This window comes from Cnephaeus nilssonii, assembly GCF_951640355.1.
Source record: "Cnephaeus nilssonii genome assembly, chromosome: 2".
In the NCBI taxonomy this organism is placed as follows: Eukaryota; Metazoa; Chordata; class Mammalia; order Chiroptera; family Vespertilionidae; genus Cnephaeus; species Cnephaeus nilssonii.
Window position 1 is genome coordinate 9,387,326 of NC_137073.1, and position 22,171 is coordinate 9,409,496.

Here is a 22,171-nt window from a genome sequence, read left to right on the forward strand (position 1 = left end):
CTGTGCCCTGCCGCTGCCGGTCACCGCTCATGGTCACCGCTCATGGTCACCGCTCATGGCCTTTGACCTTCTGCGCCCTGTACTTCTTTCAGTTCCCTCAGCTGCCCAGAGTGCCCTTCCCGCTTTTCTGTCACCAAAACTTGAGCTCGTGGGAGCAGACACTTTGGCACAGTGCCTGCCTCACAGGAGGCACTTAGTATTAGTTGAATCCAGGAACCTTCCCCGTTGCTCAAGTGTGTGTGTGTGTTTTGTGTATGTGTGTGTTTTATGTATGTGTGTTGCATGTGTTGTGTGCATGTGCGCTGTGTGTGTGTATGTTGTGTGTGTTCTATGCTAACTCAGGTTTCCTTTACCCTTGTTGTCCTCCCACTGTGGATGCACTTGGAAAGTGAACCAAAGTGGCCACGAAAGTGACTGCTCCCGATCCATGTCTTCCTGGTCACTTTGCCTGCCGTTCAGCGACTCGCTGGTTGTTTCTGTGGTGATAACAGAGAAGAGCAACTGGAGACACTGCTGCTCGCTAGGGCCCAGGGCATTTCGTCCCCACATTTGTTGGTGGTAATGGGATTGCCCCAGATTGCCAGGATGGTCTCATCCAATTTCCAGCAGCTTCGGTGAGAGTGCAGAAAGGCCTTCGGGTGTTTTCAAAAATCAGCACTTGTAGCCGAAACCGGTTTGGCTCAGTGGATAGAGCGTCGGCCTGCGGACTGGGAGGTCCCGGGTTCGATTCCGGTCAAGGGCATGTACCTTGGTTGCGGGCACGTCCCCAGTGGGGAGTGTGCAGGAGGCAGCTGATCGATGTTTCTCTCTCATCGATGTTTCTAACTCTCTATCCCTCTCTCTAACTCTCTGTAAAAACTCAATAAAATATATAATAATAATAATAATAATAATAATAAATAAAAAATAAAAATCAGCACTTGTGGTGGCGAAACACTGGTTTAGAGGATATCTGAGATGAATAAGCCACCCCTTTAGGACCTCTTTACATACCACTGGCCCAGTGAGCACAGCACACAGGAGGTGAGACGAAGGTCTCAAGTGGGAGCAGCAATTCAGACGCTGGTCTGGGTTACAGCCTGGGCTGGAGTTACAGCAGGTGAGGCCAATGAGCAGGTGCGCAGGCTCAGCTAAAGTGTTCAGTGTCCCCAGCATTACATGTGTCTTCAGAGAAATCAGGTCACAGCATATAGGCTTATTTGTTTATTATTTATATATATGTAATCTATTTCAGAGAGGAAGGGAGAGGGAGAGAGATAGAAACATCAATGATCAGAAAGAATCATTGATTGGCCGCCTCCTGTACGCCCCCCACTGGGGATTGAGCCTGCAACCCAGGCATGTGCCCTGACCGGGAGTTGAACCATGACGTCCTGGTTCATAGGTTGATGCTCAACCACTGAGCCATGCTGCCCGGGCAGCATATAGGTTTATTTCGATGCATAACTACACTATTATCTATATCTATATATTGAGGTGCTGTTATGTGCCTGATTCTAAGCTGGTATCTCCTGTGTTACTTTATTTAAATTTCATAAATATAATTTAAAGTACAAATTATTACACATTTTACAGATTTAGGAAACTGATATTCAAAAGGACACAATTCATTCTGCCAATGTTTACTCATGGCCCACTGGGTGCCAGCCACTGGGAACAGAGTATTGAACAGAATCGCTCCCCGCGGCTATGAAAAGAATGGCTTAGTTAGGGTATCAGCAATGCCCCTCACCAAGACAAGAGGCACACACGGCAGCTGTCCGGACGGCAGGACCCATGCCAGTCAGGCTTCATTTTAAATATAGAACCCCTAAAAATAGCCGCCCTGGTGCAGACTCAACAGGTGATTGGCCCCGCGCGGGGAGGGGAGCTGGGCCCGGGTGAAGGAGAGGAAGGACAGACCTGCGGGCCGGCTGCTGGGCGCCATGGCTCTGGCTCTGCCGCTGAGGTCCTGCAGCCGCGGCCTGGCGAGTGCGGCCCAGGGCGGCCACGGAGGGGCCGGAGGTGAGTGGGGGCCCCCGGCTGTGGCTTCTCCCCCTCGCACACGCCCCGCTCCCGCCCGCAGGGCCTTCCCGGGTCCCGGGACGCCCCGCCGCTGACTCCCCCTCTCCGCCCTGTCCGGTCCCCTGCAGGCGGCACCTGGCGCCTCCTGACCTTCGTGCTGGCGCTGCCCGGCGTGGCCCTCTGCTCCCTCAACTGCTGGCTGCACGCGGGCCACCACGAGCGCCCCCCCTTCGTGCCCTACCACCACCTGCGCATCCGCACCAAGGTAGGGGAGCTCCCTGCTGCCGGGAGGGGGCGCGGGGGGCGCGGGGCGCCGGGGTGACGGCTCGCTCTCCCCCTCTCTCCGCAGCCCTTCTCCTGGGGCGACGGCAACCACACCCTTTTCCACAATCCCCACGTCAACCCTCTGCCCACCGGCTACGAGCGGCCCTGAGGCCCGGCGGAGGCCCCGCTCAATAAAGATGTGGAAGCCGTGGCTCAGCTCCGTGGGGACCGGGGACCGGGGACGGGGGACGGGGCGGGGGGGGGTGGGGGGGGGACGGGGCCCTCCTGGCGCCGGCGCATGCGCACGGTGCGCGCTCCCCTCCAGGCCCGACGGGGCGGGTGGGGGCGGCGCTCCCTCTGGCTCAGGGGTCACTAATGAGGGCTGCGGGTGCCCAGGCTCTCAGGGTGAACGGGAGTCCGGCCACCGGAAACAGCCCTGACGTCCAACAGGGTCTGCAGCCCCCGCAGAGGCTCATGCCCTGGCTCCGAGGGGGGCATTCCCGCCCTCCATGGCCGCCTGCGAGGGGTCTTCTGCGTTCGTTGGGAAATCGGGTGCTTCTGTCTGGAAGCCTGGCTCTCCTAGCTTCGGGGAACCCATTCCAGGGGGTCGCTGGTGAAACCAGCTCTGGGCATTGCCTTCACTGAGACCCTCTGCTCACGGCCCATCGCCAAGGGGCACGGAGCCTGGGCTGAAGCTGGACACTGCTCCCCCCTCCCCGGACACTGCTCCCACCACCGGGAGAAGGCGGGGCAGGCCTGTCCCCTGAGGAAGGGAGAGAACATTCTCTCTACACACAAAGGGTTCACCCAGACTTCCTAGAACAGCACCGGGCCTGCCGGGATCAGAGCTCTTTCACACCAGGAAAATGCGTTTTCCATCCTCATTTAATGTGGCAATTCTCACACATAAGGAAGTCCATGCTGGCCCCGGGCCTGCTTCGGCAAAAAGGGGGTTCCCACTGAGGAGGGCTGGCAAGGCCGTGGGAAGGCGGGCAGCACCCGCTGAGTGGCTCAGCCAGCCCGCTCCATGCAGAAGTTACCCCCAAGGAAGCCGGTCCGGAGGCCCAGGCCACCCCAGCCATGGGGAGCAATAAACAGGGGAGCAGGTCACTAGGACAAAGGCTCCCGGGGCGCCTCCCCGCTGAACATGGTGGCGTCTTCGGGCTTGTCATCCATCATTTCTTTGTACCGACGTTTGAAGAAGCCAAGCTGTGACGGGAAGTAATGAGAAGAGCTGGGTAAGAGGGCAGGGAAGGTGCTGGGAGTGAGCGGGAAGCTGAGTGAGAAGGGCACTGAGCTGACTGTGTGGTGTGCGGAACGCTTATGTGAACGCAGCGATCACGTTCCCAGTGGCCCCGAGTTCCAAGATCAGCGGTTAGACACATAGTGTGGAGCAGGGAAAGCACGGATGCTGTGGTCAGGGCCTCATTTCTGTTGCTGTAGCCACTCTGTGATGTAGGCATTATTATTATTCCCAAAATGGGAGACAAACCCAGAGAGCCTGAGCAACTCGCCTGACGTTAAACGGTAAGAGGAGCCGAAATGTGCGCCCAGGCCGGCCTGGCTCCAGGGTCTGCGCTCTTCCCGCTGGGCCGCCCTGTCTGGGAGGCCTGGGGTCGGCTGCGGGCGGCGCCAGGTGTGGGAGGCGAGCACTCACCTTGAAGAGCGTGGCTGTGATGAGAGCCAGCAGCACCAGTCCTCCCACCGAGCTGCCCACAACGAGGGGCAGGGGGTCATACACCTCATACTCTTCCAGCACCATCTCCATCTGAGAGGGGAGCAGAAAGCTTCGGGCCTCTGGCTGCCCCGGCTCCTCCCAGGCTCTCCTCCCCTAACCTCCTCCCCTGCCTCCCCAGGCCAGACTCCTGGGCTGAGCTACAGAAGCCCTCGGGGTTTAGGGACATCTGTCCCACCCCGGGATCTTCACCCCCCGCCTCCCTCCGGGCCGTGAGCCCCACCGGCACACGGATTCAGCATCAGAGCCTCTCACCACCTGGCTGCTGCCTCCCACACGGTCGCTACCTGGGCTCTCAGAAACGCCTCCTGGCCCGGGAGCTGGGCGTACACGGCTCTGTCGAACGTGATTTCCGCCACGCTCACCACCGACACCTTCTTCTGCTGCGTCTGCAGAGGGCAGGGGAGCTGGCAGCCGGCTCTGGGGAAAGCTGGGCGCCAGGGAGATGCCCTCGCTCCCCGGAGGCCGGCACAGACATTCGGGGACCGCCCGGGGCTGGGGCAGGGTCTCTGCCGCTGGGCCCACACACCTGGCTGACCCAGCCGAAGCTGAGGTTGCCCTTCAGGATGAAGTCAAGTTCCTCCTGGATGCCGAAGGAGGGGACGTCACAGCGGAACCTCCGGCAGGCGGCAGCCGAGCAGTCCTAGGGACAGGAGAGCAATGAAGTTAAGGAGGGCCTTAACCTACCTATTCCATCCACCCACCTATTCATCCATAACAAGAGGAGAGAAAGTGTCAGATTTGGGGTGAGGAACAGGTTAACAATTATAGGACGTATACAGGATGTCCCAAAAATGTGTATATACTTTAACAGTTGATAGTTCAATTTTGAAAATGAACCGTATTTTAATAAACACTGCCCTCTTACATTTTGGGGGGTACCCTATATATAGCTCTGCATTTCCCCGTGTTCCCCCATGAGCTGCTGGTCTGACAGGGGCGCCCAGGGCCTTTCTCACCAGCACAAAACTCCTTGGAATCTGAGTCTGGGAGTCAGGTTGCTGGGGAGGTCCCATCTCTGACGCACAAGAGAGACTCTAGTGAGAGAGAAACAGCCGCAGAATGATGGAAATGTCCCTGGCGAGAGGGTGCGGGGCACTGTGGGGTCAGCCCTGCTCAGTGAGGCAAGCCAGGCAGGCACCTGTGAGGGAGTCACCGCAGCCACGTCCCACACCGCCACGCCATTCAGCAGCACGGGGACCCAGAAATGAACGCTGATGGCCAGATCCCGCTGGCTCAGGTTAGTCACCTGCAGGAAACCGAGACAACATTACGGTGGTCCCTGGAGCACCCCAAATCCCATTTCTTTCTGTTCTGGCTCTAGCCCCCAGCTCCTCTCCATCTTTTCCCACCAACTTTCAATGTTGGCAGCACACGGGAGGGCAGACACGAATATTTCCGCCTCTCACACGATATCGATGCTCAGCTTCTTTCCTGCTCTTCCCATCGGAAGTTGAAAAGTTGAAGTACTTGGTGGATTCTTCCTTCCTGGAGAAAGAGGGCTTGTTGGTGAGACACGGTGCTGGGGCCATCGGCAGGTGACCCAGGTTCCCACAGCCTCTGCAGCCTCAGCTTCAGCTCCCCCTGTGCCCTTTGCCCTCTTCACCAGAACTGCCAGCTTGTCCTGGGGTGCCCTGGCTCCCTCAGATGCCCGTGCCTTTGCCCTTACTCACTCCCCTTCTGGAAATTTCCACTTAGAGGCATAACCGAAACATCACCTCCCATAACAGTTAACCATTTCCCATGGGAAAAAGGTGTTTACATGCGTTTTATAGATTTGCTTTCTGTAGCAGCAATTTTCAACCTGTGCTGCAAGAATTTTTAAAACATGCAATACCTGACTATTTAGTCAGGAGCGCTGACCTCTTTTCCCTTAGAGTGTCAAAAAAAAAAAAAATGACAATGGCCAACACAACAATAGCCAGCTGGTGTGAATGAATCAAAATTACACCTATTTTTGGTCAGATTGGAAAAAATACATCTTCTGGGGGCGCCACAGAATTTTAGTAATTAGTTTATGTGCCATGAGACAAAAAGGGTTGGGAGCTGCTGCTCTAGTAGGTTAAGGCTGACTTCAGGTGAGGCTTGCTCCGGCTACTGTAAGAACACATAAGCCTAAGGAGGCTCGCAGGAATGACTGGGTCACTCAAAAAATGGAGCATGAGCACCTCCATAATGGGGGTGAAGAAAATAGACGTGACTATCCTGGGCAGTTAAATAAACATGGCACATGGGCACAAGCTCATGGAGTGGACATACATGTTCTTGGCTGCAGGAGGCTTTCCATCCATCCATTCATCCATTCATCCTTCCATCCACCTATCCATCCTTCCATCTATCCTTCCATCCACCTATCCATCCTTCCATCTATCCTTCCATCCACCTATCCATCCTTCCATCCACCTATCCATCCTTCCATCCACCTATTTATCCATCCTTCCACCCACCTATTCATCCATCCTTCCATCCACCTATTCATCCATCCTTCCATCCACCTATTTATCCATCCTTCCATCCACCTATTCATCTATCCTTCCATCCACCTATCCATTCATCCATCCATCCATCCATGGCCTCCTCCAGTAAACATTTACCCTGTGCCAGGCTGTGTGCTTGGCTCTGGAGATTCAACAGTTAAGTCATAAATCTTGCCTTTGCAGACCCCACAGCTGTGGCTGTCACTTTGATGATTAAGAACATAGGAGCCAGCCCTGCCAGTGTGGTTTCGTGGTTGAGTGTCAACCCATGAACCAGGAGGTCATGGTTCGATTCCCAGTTAGGGCACATGCCCGGGCTGTGGGCTCGACCCCCAGCAGGGGCAGTGCAGAAGGCAGCCAATCAGTGATTCTTTCTCATCGTTGATGTTTCTATCCCTCTCTCCATCTCCCTCCATCTCTGAAATCAATTGAAAGAGAGAGAGAGAGAATGAGGAGAGAGAGAGAGAGAGAGAGAGAGAGAGAGAGAGAGAGAGAGAGAGAGAACATAGGGGCCGACCACCTGGGTTCACAGCTGAGGTCCACCACTTCCTGCCTGAGTAATTTAAGGCAAACTACAGAACCTCTCGGGAGCCCTGTAGTGTTTTACTCTTTAAAGTGGGGCTGTTAAGAATAGTGGCGACCTATAATGGAGTTGTGATGTTTGCAGCAGTGCATAAATGTTAGAATTCATTTGTTTCCTTTAATATTGTTAGTTTTTCTCTCTGCTCCCTACCCGACCCCCTTCTCTGCATCAGTTTTCTACCTTAAAATCGTCTCGTTCTAAATCTCTTTTCATATTTGAGTCAGTCACTCAGCCTTGCCACTCCTTAGGGAAGTATGTTGTCTGGCCGCTGGCACAAGCTCTGGTCCATCTAGGTTTGACTCCTGGTTCTGCCACTTACCAGCTGAATGTCAGGGCAAGTTATTTAGCCCCTTGATTTCTTTGTTGGTAAAAAGGGGGTAACAATAACTATATCATAGAGTTGTTTGAAGGATGAAATAAACATAAATACATGTGAAGTGCTTTAATGCCTGGCACATCATAAGCGCACACCACTATAAGCTCTGAGGATAAGTTTTAGTATTTTCCCATGGACATAAGGGGAAATGCACACCGAGTGTGGACGGGCAATGACATTGCTTGACCCCCTCCCTCGTTCCTCTAAAAATTCACACATCAGCAGCAGACTGTCCCCTGGCAACGCTGTCAGTTTCTGACCAAGTCTCTCACCCTCTGGAGGTCAGCCAGGTTGTGGAGTCCTTGCCCTGCTTCCTGCCTGGCCTGCCCCTCCTCCTCCACCTTCGGCACCCAGCAGCACCCTGCACTGCCTTTCTTGTGGCCTGCCTCGGCCTTGGGCTGTTAGAGGCCTTCCCGCAGTTTCTCACACCTCCGCTCGCCTCTCAGTTTTGTGAAAACCTGACCTTTCCTTTCCTGTGTGTGTGGAAAGACCATATCCTGCTGGGCACAAGGTCCCCCTTTCGAGTGCTGAGAAGAAAGAGCCTCAGTCTCAGTCTAGTAGCTTAGCTTGGGCACACTCCTGTTTAGCACCAAGCACAGGACTGGCTCCGGGTGAAAGGAAGGCTGCATCTCAGAGAGAGGGGGTGGCACACAGCAGCAGCACGGTGTGTGCGTCCCCCCAGCAGGCCAAGGCGGCAGAGAAGAAGCAAGCATTATGCCACAGGCGCACCTCAGAGATATCATGGGTTCAGAACCGGACCACCTCTATAAAAAGCAAATATTGCAATTGAGTCCATCGAGTCTTTTGGTTTCCCAGTGCCTATCGAAGTTATGTTTCCATGAACACTGTAGTCTATTAAGTGTGCAATAGCATTATGTCTAAACAATAAACATACCTTCATTAAAAAAAAATACTTCCTTGCTAAAAAATGCTAACCATCCTAACCTGTCGGAAAATGGCACAGATAGACTTGCTTGACTGGAGGTTGCCACAAACCCTCTGTTTGTAAAAAAACACAGTATCTGTGAAGTGCAAGAAAGTGAAGGGCAACTAAAGATACGTCTGCAGGTGGAACAAGCATATGGCGGGTCACAAATATTTACATGTGAGGAACCAGAGGGACTAGCTTAGATACCCATCCTCAAAAGAGCAGGCTGGGCTGCAGGGGAGGTACTGGCCTTGGAGGAAGGTCAGAGGTCCAAGGAAAGGGCCAGGGATTAGTCACCTGCTGATCACTGTGTAGACGGCGTATTTCACCGGGAGCTCCAACTGGAAGGTGGTCTTGTTGGTTGTAGGCTTATTATTCTCACTGGAGAGAGGGGGGAGCCCAGTTGGGAAGGAAACCAAGAGAGGAATCTCAGGCTGGCACAGGAGACTGGAGGGTGAAGGACACACCATACCTGGTCTGGGCTTACCTGCTGACATTGGCCCTCAGAAGCAACTTGTCTCCCAGGGTGGCCTTGTAGAAAACATCAAATGTGACTATGAAGGTGCCCTGATGGAAGAAGAAAGAAGGAATGGGGAGAGGGAAGGTTATGGGGGACTGAGGGAAGGACAGTGAGGAGAGTGTGAGGATTTGGGGGTAAGCACTGACCTTACTGCCCCCTCGGAAAATGGGGTGGTTGATGCTACAGCTGCTGCTCCTCAGGCTCTCACTCCCTGTGGGCACTGCCTCACATGCCAGGTGTAGTGGGCGCTGATGGGGCTGCTTCCAGAGGAGGAGAGAGAATCCAAAACAATGACCCACATGCATATATGAGCTTGATATATGACAGTGGTGGCATTACAGAGCAATAGAGGAAAGGACAAGCTTTTCAATTAATTATCCCGGGAAAATTGGCCCATACAAAAACAAAAAAACAAACAAACAACAAAATTGGATCCCTACCTTACTCCGTCCATTAAAATAAATTCCAACTAAAAGACTTAAATGTCAAAAGGCAACATTATAAAGCTTTTAGAAGGTGATATAAGGGAGTATTTTTTCATTACCTTGGAGGAGGGAAATATATCTTAAATAAGATCTATACATAAAAACACTAAAGAAGGACCTCTGGTCAAGATGGCAGAGCAGGTAAACTCTGTAATCAGCTCCTCCCATGGCCACATCTAAACTACAAACAAACTACAGAACAACCATCATTGAGACTAGCTGAATAGAAGTCCTATAACTAAGGCCATACAGAAGAAACCACATGGAGACTGGTAGGAGGGGTGGAGACATGGAACAGGTTGGTCCTAAACCTGTGTGTGGTGGTTAAAAATCAGGAGGGATATTTTGGCTGTGGGGGTCCCTTCTGAGGAGCAAGGGGTCTCAGCCCCACACCAGGCTCCCCAGCTCAGTGTGCCAGTGCCAGGAAGAAAAGCATCCTTAACTTCTGGCTGTGATAACCAGCAGGGGTTGTGGCTGAGTGAGATGGGGAACATACAAATGGAGATTGAAAACAAAAAAGAACCAGTCAAAAATGAAGAATACAATAATTGAAATGAAGAATACCTTAGAGGGAATCAACAGTAGTTTAGATGAAGCAGAGGGTTAAATCTGCAATTTGGAAAACAAGGTAGCAGAAAGCACACAGTTTAAGGGGCTTAGGGACAACACCAAGTGTACTAACATTTGCATCATGGGATGCTGGAATGAGAAAAGAGAGAGCAAGAAATTGAAAACCTATTTGAAGAAATAATGATGAAAAACTTCATCATTATTGTATGTAATGGAGGAGGAGGAGAAGGAAGAGAAGGAGGAGAAGGAGGAGGAGGAGAAGAAGGAGGGGGGAGGAGGGAGGAAGGGGAGAAGGAGGAAAAATAAAGATATGAATAATAAAATGGAAATATCTACATACCTATCAATAATGACTTTATTTCAATGTCTTGTTGACTGGATAAAGAAGTTAAAGGGATTAACCAAAGAACATAGCAAAAATAACTTTAAATGTAAATGTATTAAATGCTCCAATCAAAAATCATAGGGTAGCTGAATGGATAAGAAAACAAGATTCATATGTATGCTGTCTACAAGACACCCACCTCAGAATGAAAGACACACACAGACTAAAAGTAAAGGGATGGGAAAAGATATTTTATGCAAATGGAAATGAAAAGAAAGCTGGGGTGCAATACTATACTAGACAAGATAGACTTTAAAACAAAAGCTATAACAAGAGACAAACAAGTACTCAGTAATGCCAGTTCTGGGCACTTATTTAAAGAAACCCAACACTACTTCAAAAAGACACATGCATCGCCCTGGCCAGTTTGGCTCAGTGAATAGAGCGTCGGCCTGTGGACTGAAGGACCCTGGGTTTGATTTCGGTCAAGGGCACAGGCCTGGGTTGCAGGCTCCATCTCCAGTAGGGGGCGTGCAGGAGGCAGCTGATCAATGATTCTCTTTCATCATTGATGTTTCTATCTCTCTCTTCCTCTCCCTTCCACTCTGAAATCAATAAAAATATACTTTTAAAAAAGACATATGCATCCATAAGTTCATTGCAGCATTGTTTACAATTGGCCAAGATATAGAAACAACCTAAGTGTCAGTTTGATGGATGAATGGATAAAGAAGACGTGGTACATATATACAAAGGAATATTACTCAGCTACATAAGAGAATAAAATCTTGCATTTGCAACAGCGTGGATGGACATGGAGGGTATTATGCTAAGTGAAATGGGTCAGACAGAAAAAGATAAATGTCATGTGATTTCACTTGTATGTGGACTCTAAAAAACAAACAAACAAAAATGAACAAGCAAAACAGAAACAAACTTAAAGCTACAGAGAGCATTTTGATGGTTTCCAGATGGTAGGGGGTTTGGGGGAATGAATGAAAAAGGGGAAGAGGCCCTGGCCAGTGTGGCTCTGTGGATATGGTGTCGGCCAATGCAACAAAGGGTGTGGGTTCAGCTCTGCGCGAGGGACGTCGCTGCGTTGTCCCGTGCCCCCCAGGACAGCTCTGCTCGCGGAGACACCCGCTTCCGCCGCCGCCAGCACCGGGAGGATGGCGACCTGCACGTGCAGCAACGACTCCTCGTGGTTCCGGGCAGCCCTGGCCCCGCGGGCTCCCTAATGTGGGCAGAGCCTGCACATTCGGGGTTTTTTTTGCATTTTGACTCTTCGGGTTCAGGAGGCGCTCGGGTACCACGTGGGTTCCCGACGCGGGATACCGCTGCCCTGCAACTCGGGGCGACGAGACCTCGGTCCTGCGGGCGGCTTTTCTTATCTCCTCCCTCCCCCCCAAGTCCTCCAAGTGGTCTCTGGGCGGGATGCCTCGGGCCCACCAGGTGTCACCGAAGTCAGCGTTCCTGTCTCTCAACTCCTTGTCCTCGGCGGGAGGGAAGGTCTCACTGCCCGCGACCCCGGCGCCCACCGGCCACCGCCCTCCCCGGACCTCCTTTGACCGCTGAAAATGTGCAAAGCACAGTCGGATGGCGCTGACTTTGAGGGAAAGGTAGCACAGGACATCTAAATCCGTAAAGGACACAATCCACGGATTGGAAACCATCAGAAGACTTGGTTTTCGGAGTTAGAATGGCGGCAAGCACAGGCACTGTGTCCCTTGACTTTAAAACAGCAGCCAGGCCTCAGTGACTCACTGCCACTGTCCTCAGTCAGCACGTGATTCAGAGGCCCCCAGGACAGAGCCAGCACGGGTACGTTCGGTTCAAAGTCTGTAAAAGTTACACTCGGGCCTGGCGGGCGTGGCTCAGGGGTGGAGCCACCACCTATGAACCTGGAGGGCGCATGCCCGGGTTGCAGGCTGGATCCCCAGTAGGGGGCGTGCAGGAGCCAGCCCATCAAGGATTCTCTCTCATCATGGATGTTTCTCCCTCTCTCTTTCTCTCTGAAATCAATAAAAAAAAAAAAGGGTGTGGGTTCAATTCCTGGTCAGGAAATGTACCTGGGTTGCAAGTTCAATTCCAGCCCCAGTCAGGGAGGGTACAGGAGGCAACCAATCAATGTGTCTCTTGCAAATTAATGCATCTCTCTCTCTCTCTCTCTCTCTCTCTCTCTCTCTCTCTCTCTCTCTCTCTCTTCCTCTCTCTCTCTCCCTCTTCCTACCTACCTCCCTTACACTCTCTCTAAAATTCAACGGAAAAAATATCTCTGGTGAGTATTAACAAAAAGAAAAGGAGGGCAGGAGATTAAGGTATACAAATTGCCAGCCATAAAAACAGTCATGGGGATGTAAGGTACGGCATGGGGAATGTGGTCAATAATGTAATCACCATGTATGGTGTCAGATGGGTAGTAGACTGATTGAGGTGAATACTTGGTAAGTTATATAAATGTCTAATATTTTGCATACCTGAAACTAATATAATATTGTGTCAACTATGATTAAAAAATAAAAAAATTATTTAAAAATACACTAAAGATTTATAAAAATCAACCACAATCAAATTAAGACATTTATTAAAAGACACTATAAGGAGACTGAAAAAAAACAAACAACAAAGATATTTATTGGAAAAGATATTTGAGCACATGTAACTGGAAAAGGAATAGGAACCAGAATATGTACAAACACTTACAACTCAATAAGAAAAAGGTGGACAACTCAATAGAAGAAGAAGAAAAGGACCTGGACAGGAACTTCCTAAAAGAAGCAAGTGACCAGGAAATATATGAAAAGTTTTTCAACTTTATTAGAGAAATGAAAATTAAAACTGCTAGGAAATATTATTACTCACCTACTGGATAGATGAAAATTTAAAAAATTGGACAATGCCAAGTGTTGGAGTGGATGAAAGTCACAAGAACTCTCATACACTACTGGTAGAGTGTCAATAGGTGAAAGTGGTTTGGCTTTACTTATGAAAATTGAAGACACACTTACCCAATGATCAGCATTCCCACATGTGGTATATACCTTCCAAATATTAATGCATAGGCACACCAGAATATATGATCAAGAATGGTCATGGCCCCCGGGTCCGGGGGAGGCCCTGGGCCCCTGGATCCGGGTGAGCCTGGCCCCGGGTCCGGGGGAGGCCCTGGGCCCCTGGATCCGGGTGAGCCTGGGTCCCGGGTCCGGGCGAGGCCCTGGGCCCCTGGATCCGGGTGAGCCTGGCCCCGGGTCCGGGCGAGGCCCTGGGCCCCTGGATCCGGGTGAGCCTGGGTCCCGGGTCCGGGCGAGGCCCTGGGCCCCTGGATCCGGGTGAGCCTGGGCCCCGGGTCCGGGTGAGGCCCTGGGCCCCTGGATCCGGGTGAGCCTGGGCCCCGGGTCCGGGTGAGGCCGTGGGCCCCTGGATCCGGGTGAGCCTGGCCCCGGGTCCGGGTGAGGCCGTGGGCCCCTGGATCCGGGTGAGCCTGGGTCCCGGGTCCGGGTGAGGCCGTGGGCCCCTGGGCCCCGGGTCCGGGTGAGGCCGTGGGCCCCTGGATCCGGGTGAGCCTGGGTCCCGGGTCCGGGTGAGGCCGTGGGCCCCTGGATCCGGGTGAGGCCACGCGACCCTGGGTCTGGGAGAGGCCACGCGCCCCTGGGTCCGGGTGAGGCCATGCGCCCCTGGGTCCGGATGAAGCTGAATCCTGGGTCTGGGCGAGGCTGTGTGCCCCTAGATCCGAGTGAGACTGGATCCCGGGTCCGGGTGAGGCCGTGGGCCCCTGGATCCGGGTGAAGCCGTGCCCCTGGATCCGGCCGAGACCAAACCAGAGGGAGTCGGACCTGCATTACCACCATTTGTCCACCATCCAGAGCTGAGGGGTCAGTGCCGACATGTACTCATAAGGAACTTGTGGACATTGATATTGGGTCTCAAAAGAACTGTTGGACCAGAAAGAAACTCACTACAGACTGATTCATTTGCCTGTCAGCATAACTATTATTGCTCGTCGCACATTCAATTCTTATAAGTATATCTCTAGTGACACATGATTTCGCTCATCTAGGGGAAATGATGAACAACATAGACTGATGAACAAGAACAGAACCAGAAACAAGGAGGCATCGATCGGACTATCGGGCCTCAGAGGGAGGATAGGGGAGGGTGGGGGGAGGGGGGAGAGATCAACCAAAGGTCTTGTGTGCATGCATATGAGCCTAACCAATGCTTAAGTTCAACAGAGGGTTGGGGCATCCATGGGGAGGGGGGTGGGATGGGAATGGGGGGATGAGGACAAATATATGACACCTTAATCAACAAAGAAAAAAAAAAAAAAAAAAAAAAAAAAGAATGGTCATGGCCAAAATCAGGAAACAACTCAAAATGACCATCAATTATAGAATAGGTAAACAAATTGTGGTATAGTCATACAAAAGGGCTTCTATATAGCAATGAAAATGTTCCACAGCCACAAGCAACAACAGGAATGAATCTCACAAGCATAGCATTAAAGAAAAGAAGAAAGACAAAAAAAGTAGCATGTTTCTATCCAAATAAAGTTCATATATTGGCAAAATTGAACAGTACCAGGGATGTACTCATGGACGGTAAAAAACTATAAAGAAATACAAGGAGTGGATTGTCACAAGTCAGATGGCGATTACTTTGGGGAGAGAGTGAGGTTATGATGAGGAAAGGTGCATATTGAGAGCGCTTCTGGGGGTGCTAGCCCTATTTTATTTCTTGACCTGGATTTATTTCCCACTGGGGTGCTAATTGCATAGACATTTACTTAATATTATTTGTTAAAGTGTATATCTGCTTTACGTACTTTTCTCTGTGTTTTATCTTTTATCATAGGAGACATAAAGGAACCTACTATAAGCCAGGGCAGGGGAAAGGTCCCAGCCAACCGGAGCGCAAGGAGCTATTTACCTGAGTTCCTAATACTCGTCGATAGGACAGCCCTGCTGGGTAGTAGAAGTTGATCACAGTTCTGTAGGAATCCTCACCCTCATTCCACACAGCCACTGTCACGTTGAGTTCTGGAGAGCTTCCCACCACCAGGGCCTGCAGGCTGAAGGAGGAAGTACAACTCGAGAGAGATTCCATTGGAAAGGGTTTGGAATTGAATCAGGGGCAGGGGCAGGACCCTGGAAGCTCATGAGCTATTAGCTGATAACATTCCAATCATTTCTGTTATAAAGACAGCCAAAGGGGAACACAAGCACTTCTCATCCTGCTGGCAGGAGACCCAGAAGCTCGAGTGCCTGGATGTGGGAGGAGATAGCACTCACCCTGAGAAGCTGAGGTGGACATTCAAGTCCCCTTCACAGAGGTGATCTTGCCCACAGTTCTTCTCAAAGGGGAGCTGCAGCGAAACAGTAGGCCTCTTCCCATCCATGTCTTAATCCTTCTCCAACTCCCTCATTAAGAGCACTCATCAACACTGAGCATTACTGAGCCCACACCCTGCACCAAGCACTGTGCTAGGCACTGGCAAGGCGTGGGGTGGTGGGAGACAGGCAGTGAGACTATAAAAGAAAGCTAAGACAACATCCTTGGCTTCAAGGAACATAATGTTTAGCTGAGAAATCAAACCTAACTCACACTGGGACAACTATTCAACAGACATTGTTAAGAGTCGATACTCGGACAGGCTTTGGGTCGGATGGGGTTGGAGAGTTAGGAAAGGTAGAAACTACAGGTGAATGAGACCTGGTTCTTGCCAAGAGAGCAATTTGAAGAGAGCCACAGAGGTAGATGCACATGGCTATGACTGCACGTATGCGACATGTGGCACGTCACCGTGACATGCTACGAGGCCAGAGAAGAGACGGATGCCGAGTGTGGATTCCCAGAGAAAGGGAGGTGAGACTGGGGCTTCAGGGACTAAGGATCGCTGAGGAGGAGAGAAGATGTCTTCCACATAAGAGCTACAACGTGGGCAAAGGCACAGGGGCAGGAATGAGACACGTTAGGAAGGGCCTGCAGAATGAAAACGGGAGTGTGTGTGTGTAGGGTCCAAGCGGACAGGGTCTCGGTGATCGGGGGGTGCCCTTTTGGACTCGACGTGGTTGGTGGGCGATTGGGAGCTACTGGAGTTTCTTACGCACATGGAGACACAAGAAAGTCAACACATCCCCGGGGCTTCATCGGGAGACTCACAGAAGCTGTGAAGAGGTCCTGGGAGCCCATGGCCAGCACAGGGCGGAGGTTCTGGGAGGAGGGGATGGGCTGCCCCACCAGGGAGAAGCTGACCCGCAGGATGATGGGGCTCACCACATCCTCCACGCAGTCCTGAGGGAGGATGGGCTTTTAAGAACCCTCTCTCTGCCTCCCTCCTTTCCCCGCCGGGGGCTTCTCCTCCGCTGGATTCATTTCCCGCTGTCACACGGTGCCCTAACCACGCTGTGGAGCCCGCTTCTCTGACCCCAACTTCCCTCTCTCCAGCCCCAGGCCCCCTCCCCCTCCCGCTTCCCACCTCACTCAGTGGGGAACAGGGGTGCCAGCCCTGGGTTCCCCCTCCCTCTCCCTCTCCCTTTCCCACAATGCAAAGTCCTCACAGGTAAAAACAACTTCAGGGTCTCACAGTGCTCTCCCAGCCCCAAGATTTTCCTTCGAGTCAAAGTCCAGTTCTTGGTCTCTTCAAAAACGGCGCGAGAAGTCAGCCGGCCGGGGTCCAGCGCCAGGTCATACCGGACAGAGCTTTGGACGTCGCCTGAGGAGGAGGAGGATGGAAGACAGAATGGGAAAGAGAACCTCCAGTGTCCTGTCTCATGTATTCATGCAACAGATATTGCTGAGCAGTCTCTGTGGTCCATGTGGATTAGGGGGAACAGGACGAGGAAGGCTGGCGTCGGGGGAGGGGCCGGGTCATTGAGGCTGTGAGGAGGGGCTTTGGTCTTTACAAAGGCAAGGGGAGAGCTGAGGGGTGTTAAGCAGGGACGTGAGGAGGCCAGGTTTGCATTTTAGGGCTAATCACTCTAGGAGGAGGATGGGAAGGTGCGAGAACAGACAGGGGAAGAGCTCCAAGCCCAGAAGGAAGAGGGTGGCCTCTAGGCAGGCAGCGGCTGGCGGGTGGAGAGAGGTCCGCAGACTCCAGACTGATGCTGGAGACAGACCTTTGGCCCGGGCGGGGGAGAGGGGGAGAGAAGGGCCCAGGTTCCCACCACGGGCAGAAGTGGGTATGAAGTGAGACTTGGCTTCAGGGCCCCCCTGTCCTGAGGATAGGGCTGGGGCCTCGGGGGCTGAGGGACTGGGTCCCACCGGAGGAAACTCACCCAGCTGGTCAGGTGAGCTTTTGTGGATAGTGAAACAGATGGTGGCGCTCCCAGCTCCCAGCGGGGAGGGCACCTCTTCCAGGCACTGGTACTCAGCCTGCCCCACCTCGGAGGGGGCGAATCTGATGGCCACCCCCATGCCCAGCACTGGCCGGCTCCTGGGGGTACACACAGGGCTGAGGAGAGGACTCTGCCTCTGGGAGGACGAGGAAGAGTAGGTCAGACGCACAGCAAGCAGGGTGGGATGTGGGAGCTGTCACCTGAGCAGCAGCACGTGACCCCGGGACCCCACAGCCAGGTCTGCCAGTCCATCCTGGGTGAGATCCTGACCTCCACTCAGCGACTGCCCAAAATTCTGGAGCCTGGGGGAGAGCTGGGAGCCTGCGATGCGCTGGCCAGGGAGGAGAAAGGTAGAGGTCAGGGGGAGGTGACGGAGAGATTTGACGAGAAAGATTTGGGAAGGAGGCTGCAGTGAATGGGATCGGAGTGGAGACACTGGACCGAAGAGATGGGGGTAGGATGGAAGGCAGGCAGAGTAACTGTCTCAGGGACCCTGGACAAAGACAGGGGAGCGCTTTGGGGCCAACTCATCATGAGGGTGCAGGTTGACAACAAAATAAAAGCATCACGATGGGAACACAACAGAGCCAGTTATTAATTTGTGTTTATTCATAAACGTTAGATGAATGGACTCCCATTGAGCTATATTTACACGAAGCCTATGGAGTGGATTTATTATTAAATGTTTCATAGAAGGAAACTAAAGCCAACTCAGCCCTTTGCCTAAAGGCACACAGCTGATCTGCTGGCCAGGCATTTACATGGGCCTACCGTCTCTTAACGATAAGCTGCCCACAACAAGCTGAAGCCTGTTGAAACCACAGGAGAGGAGGAGGCAATCTGCTTAGTGGGCCTGGTGGACGTCAGGGAAACACGCCGCGGAGAGGAGGAGGGGCTGGCTCCTGCCAAGGCAGGTGTGTGGGGGGGGGCCGGAGGGGGGGCAGCAGCAGGTGAATCTAAAAAATGCGAAGGAGGCTGAAGAGGGGCCTCACCTGGCTGTGGGAGGGGCTGACGCCCAGCCCCGAGGTCCCATGGAACAGGTACACAGCACCCCGGTTCTCCTGCTCCCCCGGGGCCCCGATGGCCACGTCCGTCAGCTTGTCCCCATTCACGTCCCCCAGCGCGGTCAGGGCTGCCCCAAAGCGGCCCCAGGGGTGGCCCTGCTCCCCACGGAGAACGGCCTGGCACTGCCACCTGGCCCTCTGCAGAACAGAAACAGCGCCAGTCCCACCCCGGGCAACCCCTCCACCCCACACCCAGGCCCCACCCAGCCAGGTCTCCTCAGCCACTCACCCCCCGGGGCAAGGGGCACACAGACACCCGGCCCCCCCGGGTCAGCTCGTAGTAATGGGGAGCCCCGATGAGGACCAGGTCGGAGCTGCCATCTCTGTCCACGTCCACAGAGCAGAGGGAGGCCCCGAAGTAGGAGCCAATCTGGAGGGCAGAGCCTCGAGTCACCCTGTCTGCCCTGGCGCAGGGCACCCTCTGGGCAGGTCCCGCCTCTCCCTGGGCACCAGGACCTCCCCCCACGAGTCCCGAACCCCTTCATCTGCTCCCTCCTCCCTGGAGACCCCGCCCCCCTCAGGGTCCTCCACACCCAACCTGGGTCCCTGGGACTTCAGCCTTCGGCCTCCACTGCCCGGCCGCCTGGGTGAAGATGACGGCCTTCCCGGTGTGCTGATGGCGGGGGGCCCCCAGGACCAGGCTCTGCACCCCCTTCCAAAGGGCCAGCTCCGTGGAGTAACCTGAGGGGCTGGGCCTCAGCACAAAGGCCGCCTCCTGCCCCCCTCACCCCCCCCCCCCGCGCCCCTGCCCCCCAGGCAGCTCATCGCCCGCCTGTCCTCACAGCCAAAGCCTCTTCTCACCCAGGTAGGAGTCCGTCATGTCCACATTCTCCTGAGACATGTTGATGAAGGTGGGTTTCGTATTTTCGGGGTACAGGAAGGCACCTCCAGACCAGCTGAAGCTCCCCACAGCGCCCAGAACGGGTCCGTCCTGGGAGAAAGTCCTGGGGCTGAGCCGGGGGCGAGGAGAGAGCAACTCCACGGCGGCCTCACTCATCATTGGAATTCCTCTTCCCCATCCGGGCCCTGCTGGTCAGCCCCACCACCTCTCACTGCCCAGAGCTAGGTCTCCTCAAACCCAAGTGTGCAGCCACCACCCTCCTGGGGAACCAAGATGGCACCCGTCACCAGGCCCCTGAGGGTGGCATCTAGGATCCACCCCAGTCCAGCCTGTGGAGTCCCCTCTGTTCCCAACACACCAAGCCCTGCCGGGCACCGCTCCTCTCCTGCTGGGACTCAGCGCCTCCCTCTGGAAGCGGCAGCCTCCTCCCTCCTGGGGCTGCTCCTCCCCCGGGAAGCCATGGGCATTTCCTGCTCCACACAGACCGTTTACTTGGAAACTTCCCGTTGTGGATAATTTAGAACATTTACAAAAGTAGAGAGAAGCGTATAACGAGCCCATAGGACCCATGGCTCAGCTTAGGGACCAATTCATGGCCAGCCTCATTTCATTTCTGTGTCCCCCTCGCTCTCTCCACAAATTGCCTGGAAGCAGGTCCCTCTGGACATATGGACCACACACCGACCTTTGGACAGGCATGCGATGTGTCATGTCTGGGTCTGTGCGGTCTGGCCCTCCCCACCGCCGTGGCCATCTCCTTCCACGCGGCCCTCGCGCTCTGCCCGGGACGCTGGTCCTTCCAGCGCCCCGCTGCAGTGACCTTGTCCTGCCTCAGGCCCCGTGCACGCGCTTTCCCCTCCACCCGGAGCGCTCTCTGCCCACGCGTTTCCAGGGTTGGCCCTTCCTCAGCATCCAGCTTCAGTTACCACCCCGGTCTCCTCCGAGCCCCTCTCTTGCTCTGCCCCGACCCTCAGCACAGTGTGAAAGTGCGTGGTGTCCTGGTCATCAGGAGCAGAAGGAGCGCTGGCTAATCTGTCCTCTGCCGTGCCCCCAGCGCCCACACACACCCTGAACGTCTCCCCCCGAACAGATGGTGAGCTTGAGGACAGGGTCGGCTTTCTTGTCTACTTCTGGGTCCCAGCTGCCAGCCAAGGGCTGGCCCAGGGCAGGGCCCGAGGCCTGTTTGCCACGCACGCGCTCCACCCACCGTCATGAGTGCTGAACTGAAGCCTTCTTGGGACATCTCATACTGGAAAGCGCTACTTGTCCTCGACTGGGTTCCTGCGGGAACAGGTCACTTAGGCTCCGGAGGCCATGAGGCCGCAAGGACTCAGAGCAGAGGACGGGGACGTGGTCTGGGGCGTGGGTTCACTTCTGGGGGAGCTGTGAGCTGTGACCAGGGAGGGGCCTTCAGACCCGCAGGGGACAACTGGGCCCGGACACCTTCAGTTCTGAGACCCCAGCTCTTTCCCCATTTACCCTCCACTGCGAAGATCTTCTCCTGCAGCTGCTTCTGGATGCTGCCGAGTGCGGCAAAGTTGTCCACCTTGAACACATGGTCCTGCGAGGGCGCTGAGCCAATGATGTCCAGCTCCTGCCTGGCGGCCCGTTCCTGGAAAGCGCCTCCCACCTGCGCAGAGAGGCAGCTGAGGAGGAGCTGGGCGCGGGGGCAGGGGGGGCGCGGGCAGGTGCAGGCCGAGCCTGGGAGGTGCAGAGGAAGAGGACGCACCCCGATGGCATAGCGGACGATGCCGGCTCTCTCGGCCTGGGGGATGACATCGCTGTATTCAAGGGGGTCTTTGTATTTCTGTCCGTCTGTGATAACAATGAGGATCTTCTTGGCACTTTTGCGGGCCCCGTTCTTACTGTGAAATAGTTCCTTCCTGCCAGGGAAGACAGGGAGATGCTGCTGAGGGGACCGACTCTGGGAGGAAATCGTCTGCAGCACCACTAGCTCATCCGAGAGCCGGGGCGTCCTGGCGCCCTAGATGCCAGGCTTGTGAAGAGGTCCATTCAGCCCTTTTGAAAACCATGCTGACAGTGACCAGAAAGGCCAACAACGAAGACTCTCGGTTCCCTGCTCCCAGAAGGCCATCCGCGGCGGACTCTCACTCCCGGGGGCAGCGTGGTGTGGGCAGGAGCTCTGGGTCAGCCGCTCTGCGGGCGGGCGGGCGGGCTGCTTCGGCTCTGAGCCTCTGCTTCCCTCCATCAAGATGAGGATGACGATTGTGCCATAGCCGGTCTCCCAAGGTGGCCCCAGGAGCCCCACCCGATCCCCTTCCCATGCTGAAGCCCGCCTGGGACTTGCTCTACTCGGCTGCCGTGGAAGAGACACCATGCCAGTTATGGGCCCCAAAGCCTTGGTAGCTTTTGCCCCTTGGGGAGCCCTTGAGCCACAGGAGAGAGGTCTAGCTACCCTGTTGCAGTGGCCACAGGGAGAGAGGCCCAGCCATCCCAGCCCGCCCGCCACCCCGGCCAATCCTGCCGAGGCGGCCGCCACGCGAGTGCGGCTCTCGTGTTCCAGCCTCAGGGCCCCCTGACCAGCCACACGAGGGACGGGAGCCCTGTGTGACATGGCTGAGCCCCGGATCCATATAGCAAAAAGGTGGTGGGTTCGATTCCCAGTCAGGGCACATACCCAGGTTGCAGGTTTGATTCTGGTTGG

The 22,171-nt window shown here is 54.4% G+C and overlaps 2 protein-coding genes across 2 annotated transcripts in view; one reads left to right on the forward strand and one right to left on the reverse strand.

The window, feature by feature from the left end:
* Positions 1-1,925: 1,925 nt before the first annotated feature.
* On the forward strand, positions 1,926-2,437 carry COX6A2 (cytochrome c oxidase subunit 6A2; the record flags this gene model as incomplete). The annotated part of the gene is made up of 3 exons (XM_079759758.1): positions 1,926-2,004; positions 2,133-2,269; positions 2,354-2,437. 3 exons carry the CDS (start codon positions 1,926-1,928, stop codon positions 2,435-2,437), a joined length of 300 nt encoding a protein of 99 aa, XP_079615884.1.
* A 905-nt stretch (positions 2,438-3,342) lies between these two features.
* ITGAD (integrin subunit alpha D) overlaps positions 3,343-22,171 on the reverse strand; it is a gene marked incomplete at its 5' end in the record, with an annotated part of 30,093 nt that continues 11,264 nt past the window's right edge. Inside the window, 23 exons of the mRNA XM_079790167.1 lie at positions 3,343-3,477; positions 3,926-4,036; positions 4,291-4,392; positions 4,533-4,646; positions 4,963-5,040; positions 5,145-5,252; positions 5,413-5,491; positions 8,665-8,748; positions 8,855-8,934; positions 9,034-9,147; positions 15,194-15,335; positions 15,556-15,629; positions 16,427-16,558; positions 16,825-16,979; positions 17,542-17,717; positions 17,802-17,932; positions 18,594-18,803; positions 18,895-19,035; positions 19,204-19,346; positions 19,467-19,596; positions 20,714-20,787; positions 20,986-21,136; positions 21,236-21,389. Of these exons, the coding sequence (XP_079646293.1) occupies positions 3,379-3,477; positions 3,926-4,036; positions 4,291-4,392; positions 4,533-4,646; positions 4,963-5,040; positions 5,145-5,252; positions 5,413-5,491; positions 8,665-8,748; positions 8,855-8,934; positions 9,034-9,147; positions 15,194-15,335; positions 15,556-15,629; positions 16,427-16,558; positions 16,825-16,979; positions 17,542-17,717; positions 17,802-17,932; positions 18,594-18,803; positions 18,895-19,035; positions 19,204-19,346; positions 19,467-19,596; positions 20,714-20,787; positions 20,986-21,136; positions 21,236-21,389 (2,782 nt within the window). The 3' untranslated portion in view covers positions 3,343-3,378. The remainder of the gene's footprint in view (positions 3,478-3,925; positions 4,037-4,290; positions 4,393-4,532; positions 4,647-4,962; positions 5,041-5,144; positions 5,253-5,412; positions 5,492-8,664; positions 8,749-8,854; positions 8,935-9,033; positions 9,148-15,193; positions 15,336-15,555; positions 15,630-16,426; positions 16,559-16,824; positions 16,980-17,541; positions 17,718-17,801; positions 17,933-18,593; positions 18,804-18,894; positions 19,036-19,203; positions 19,347-19,466; positions 19,597-20,713; positions 20,788-20,985; positions 21,137-21,235; positions 21,390-22,171) is intronic.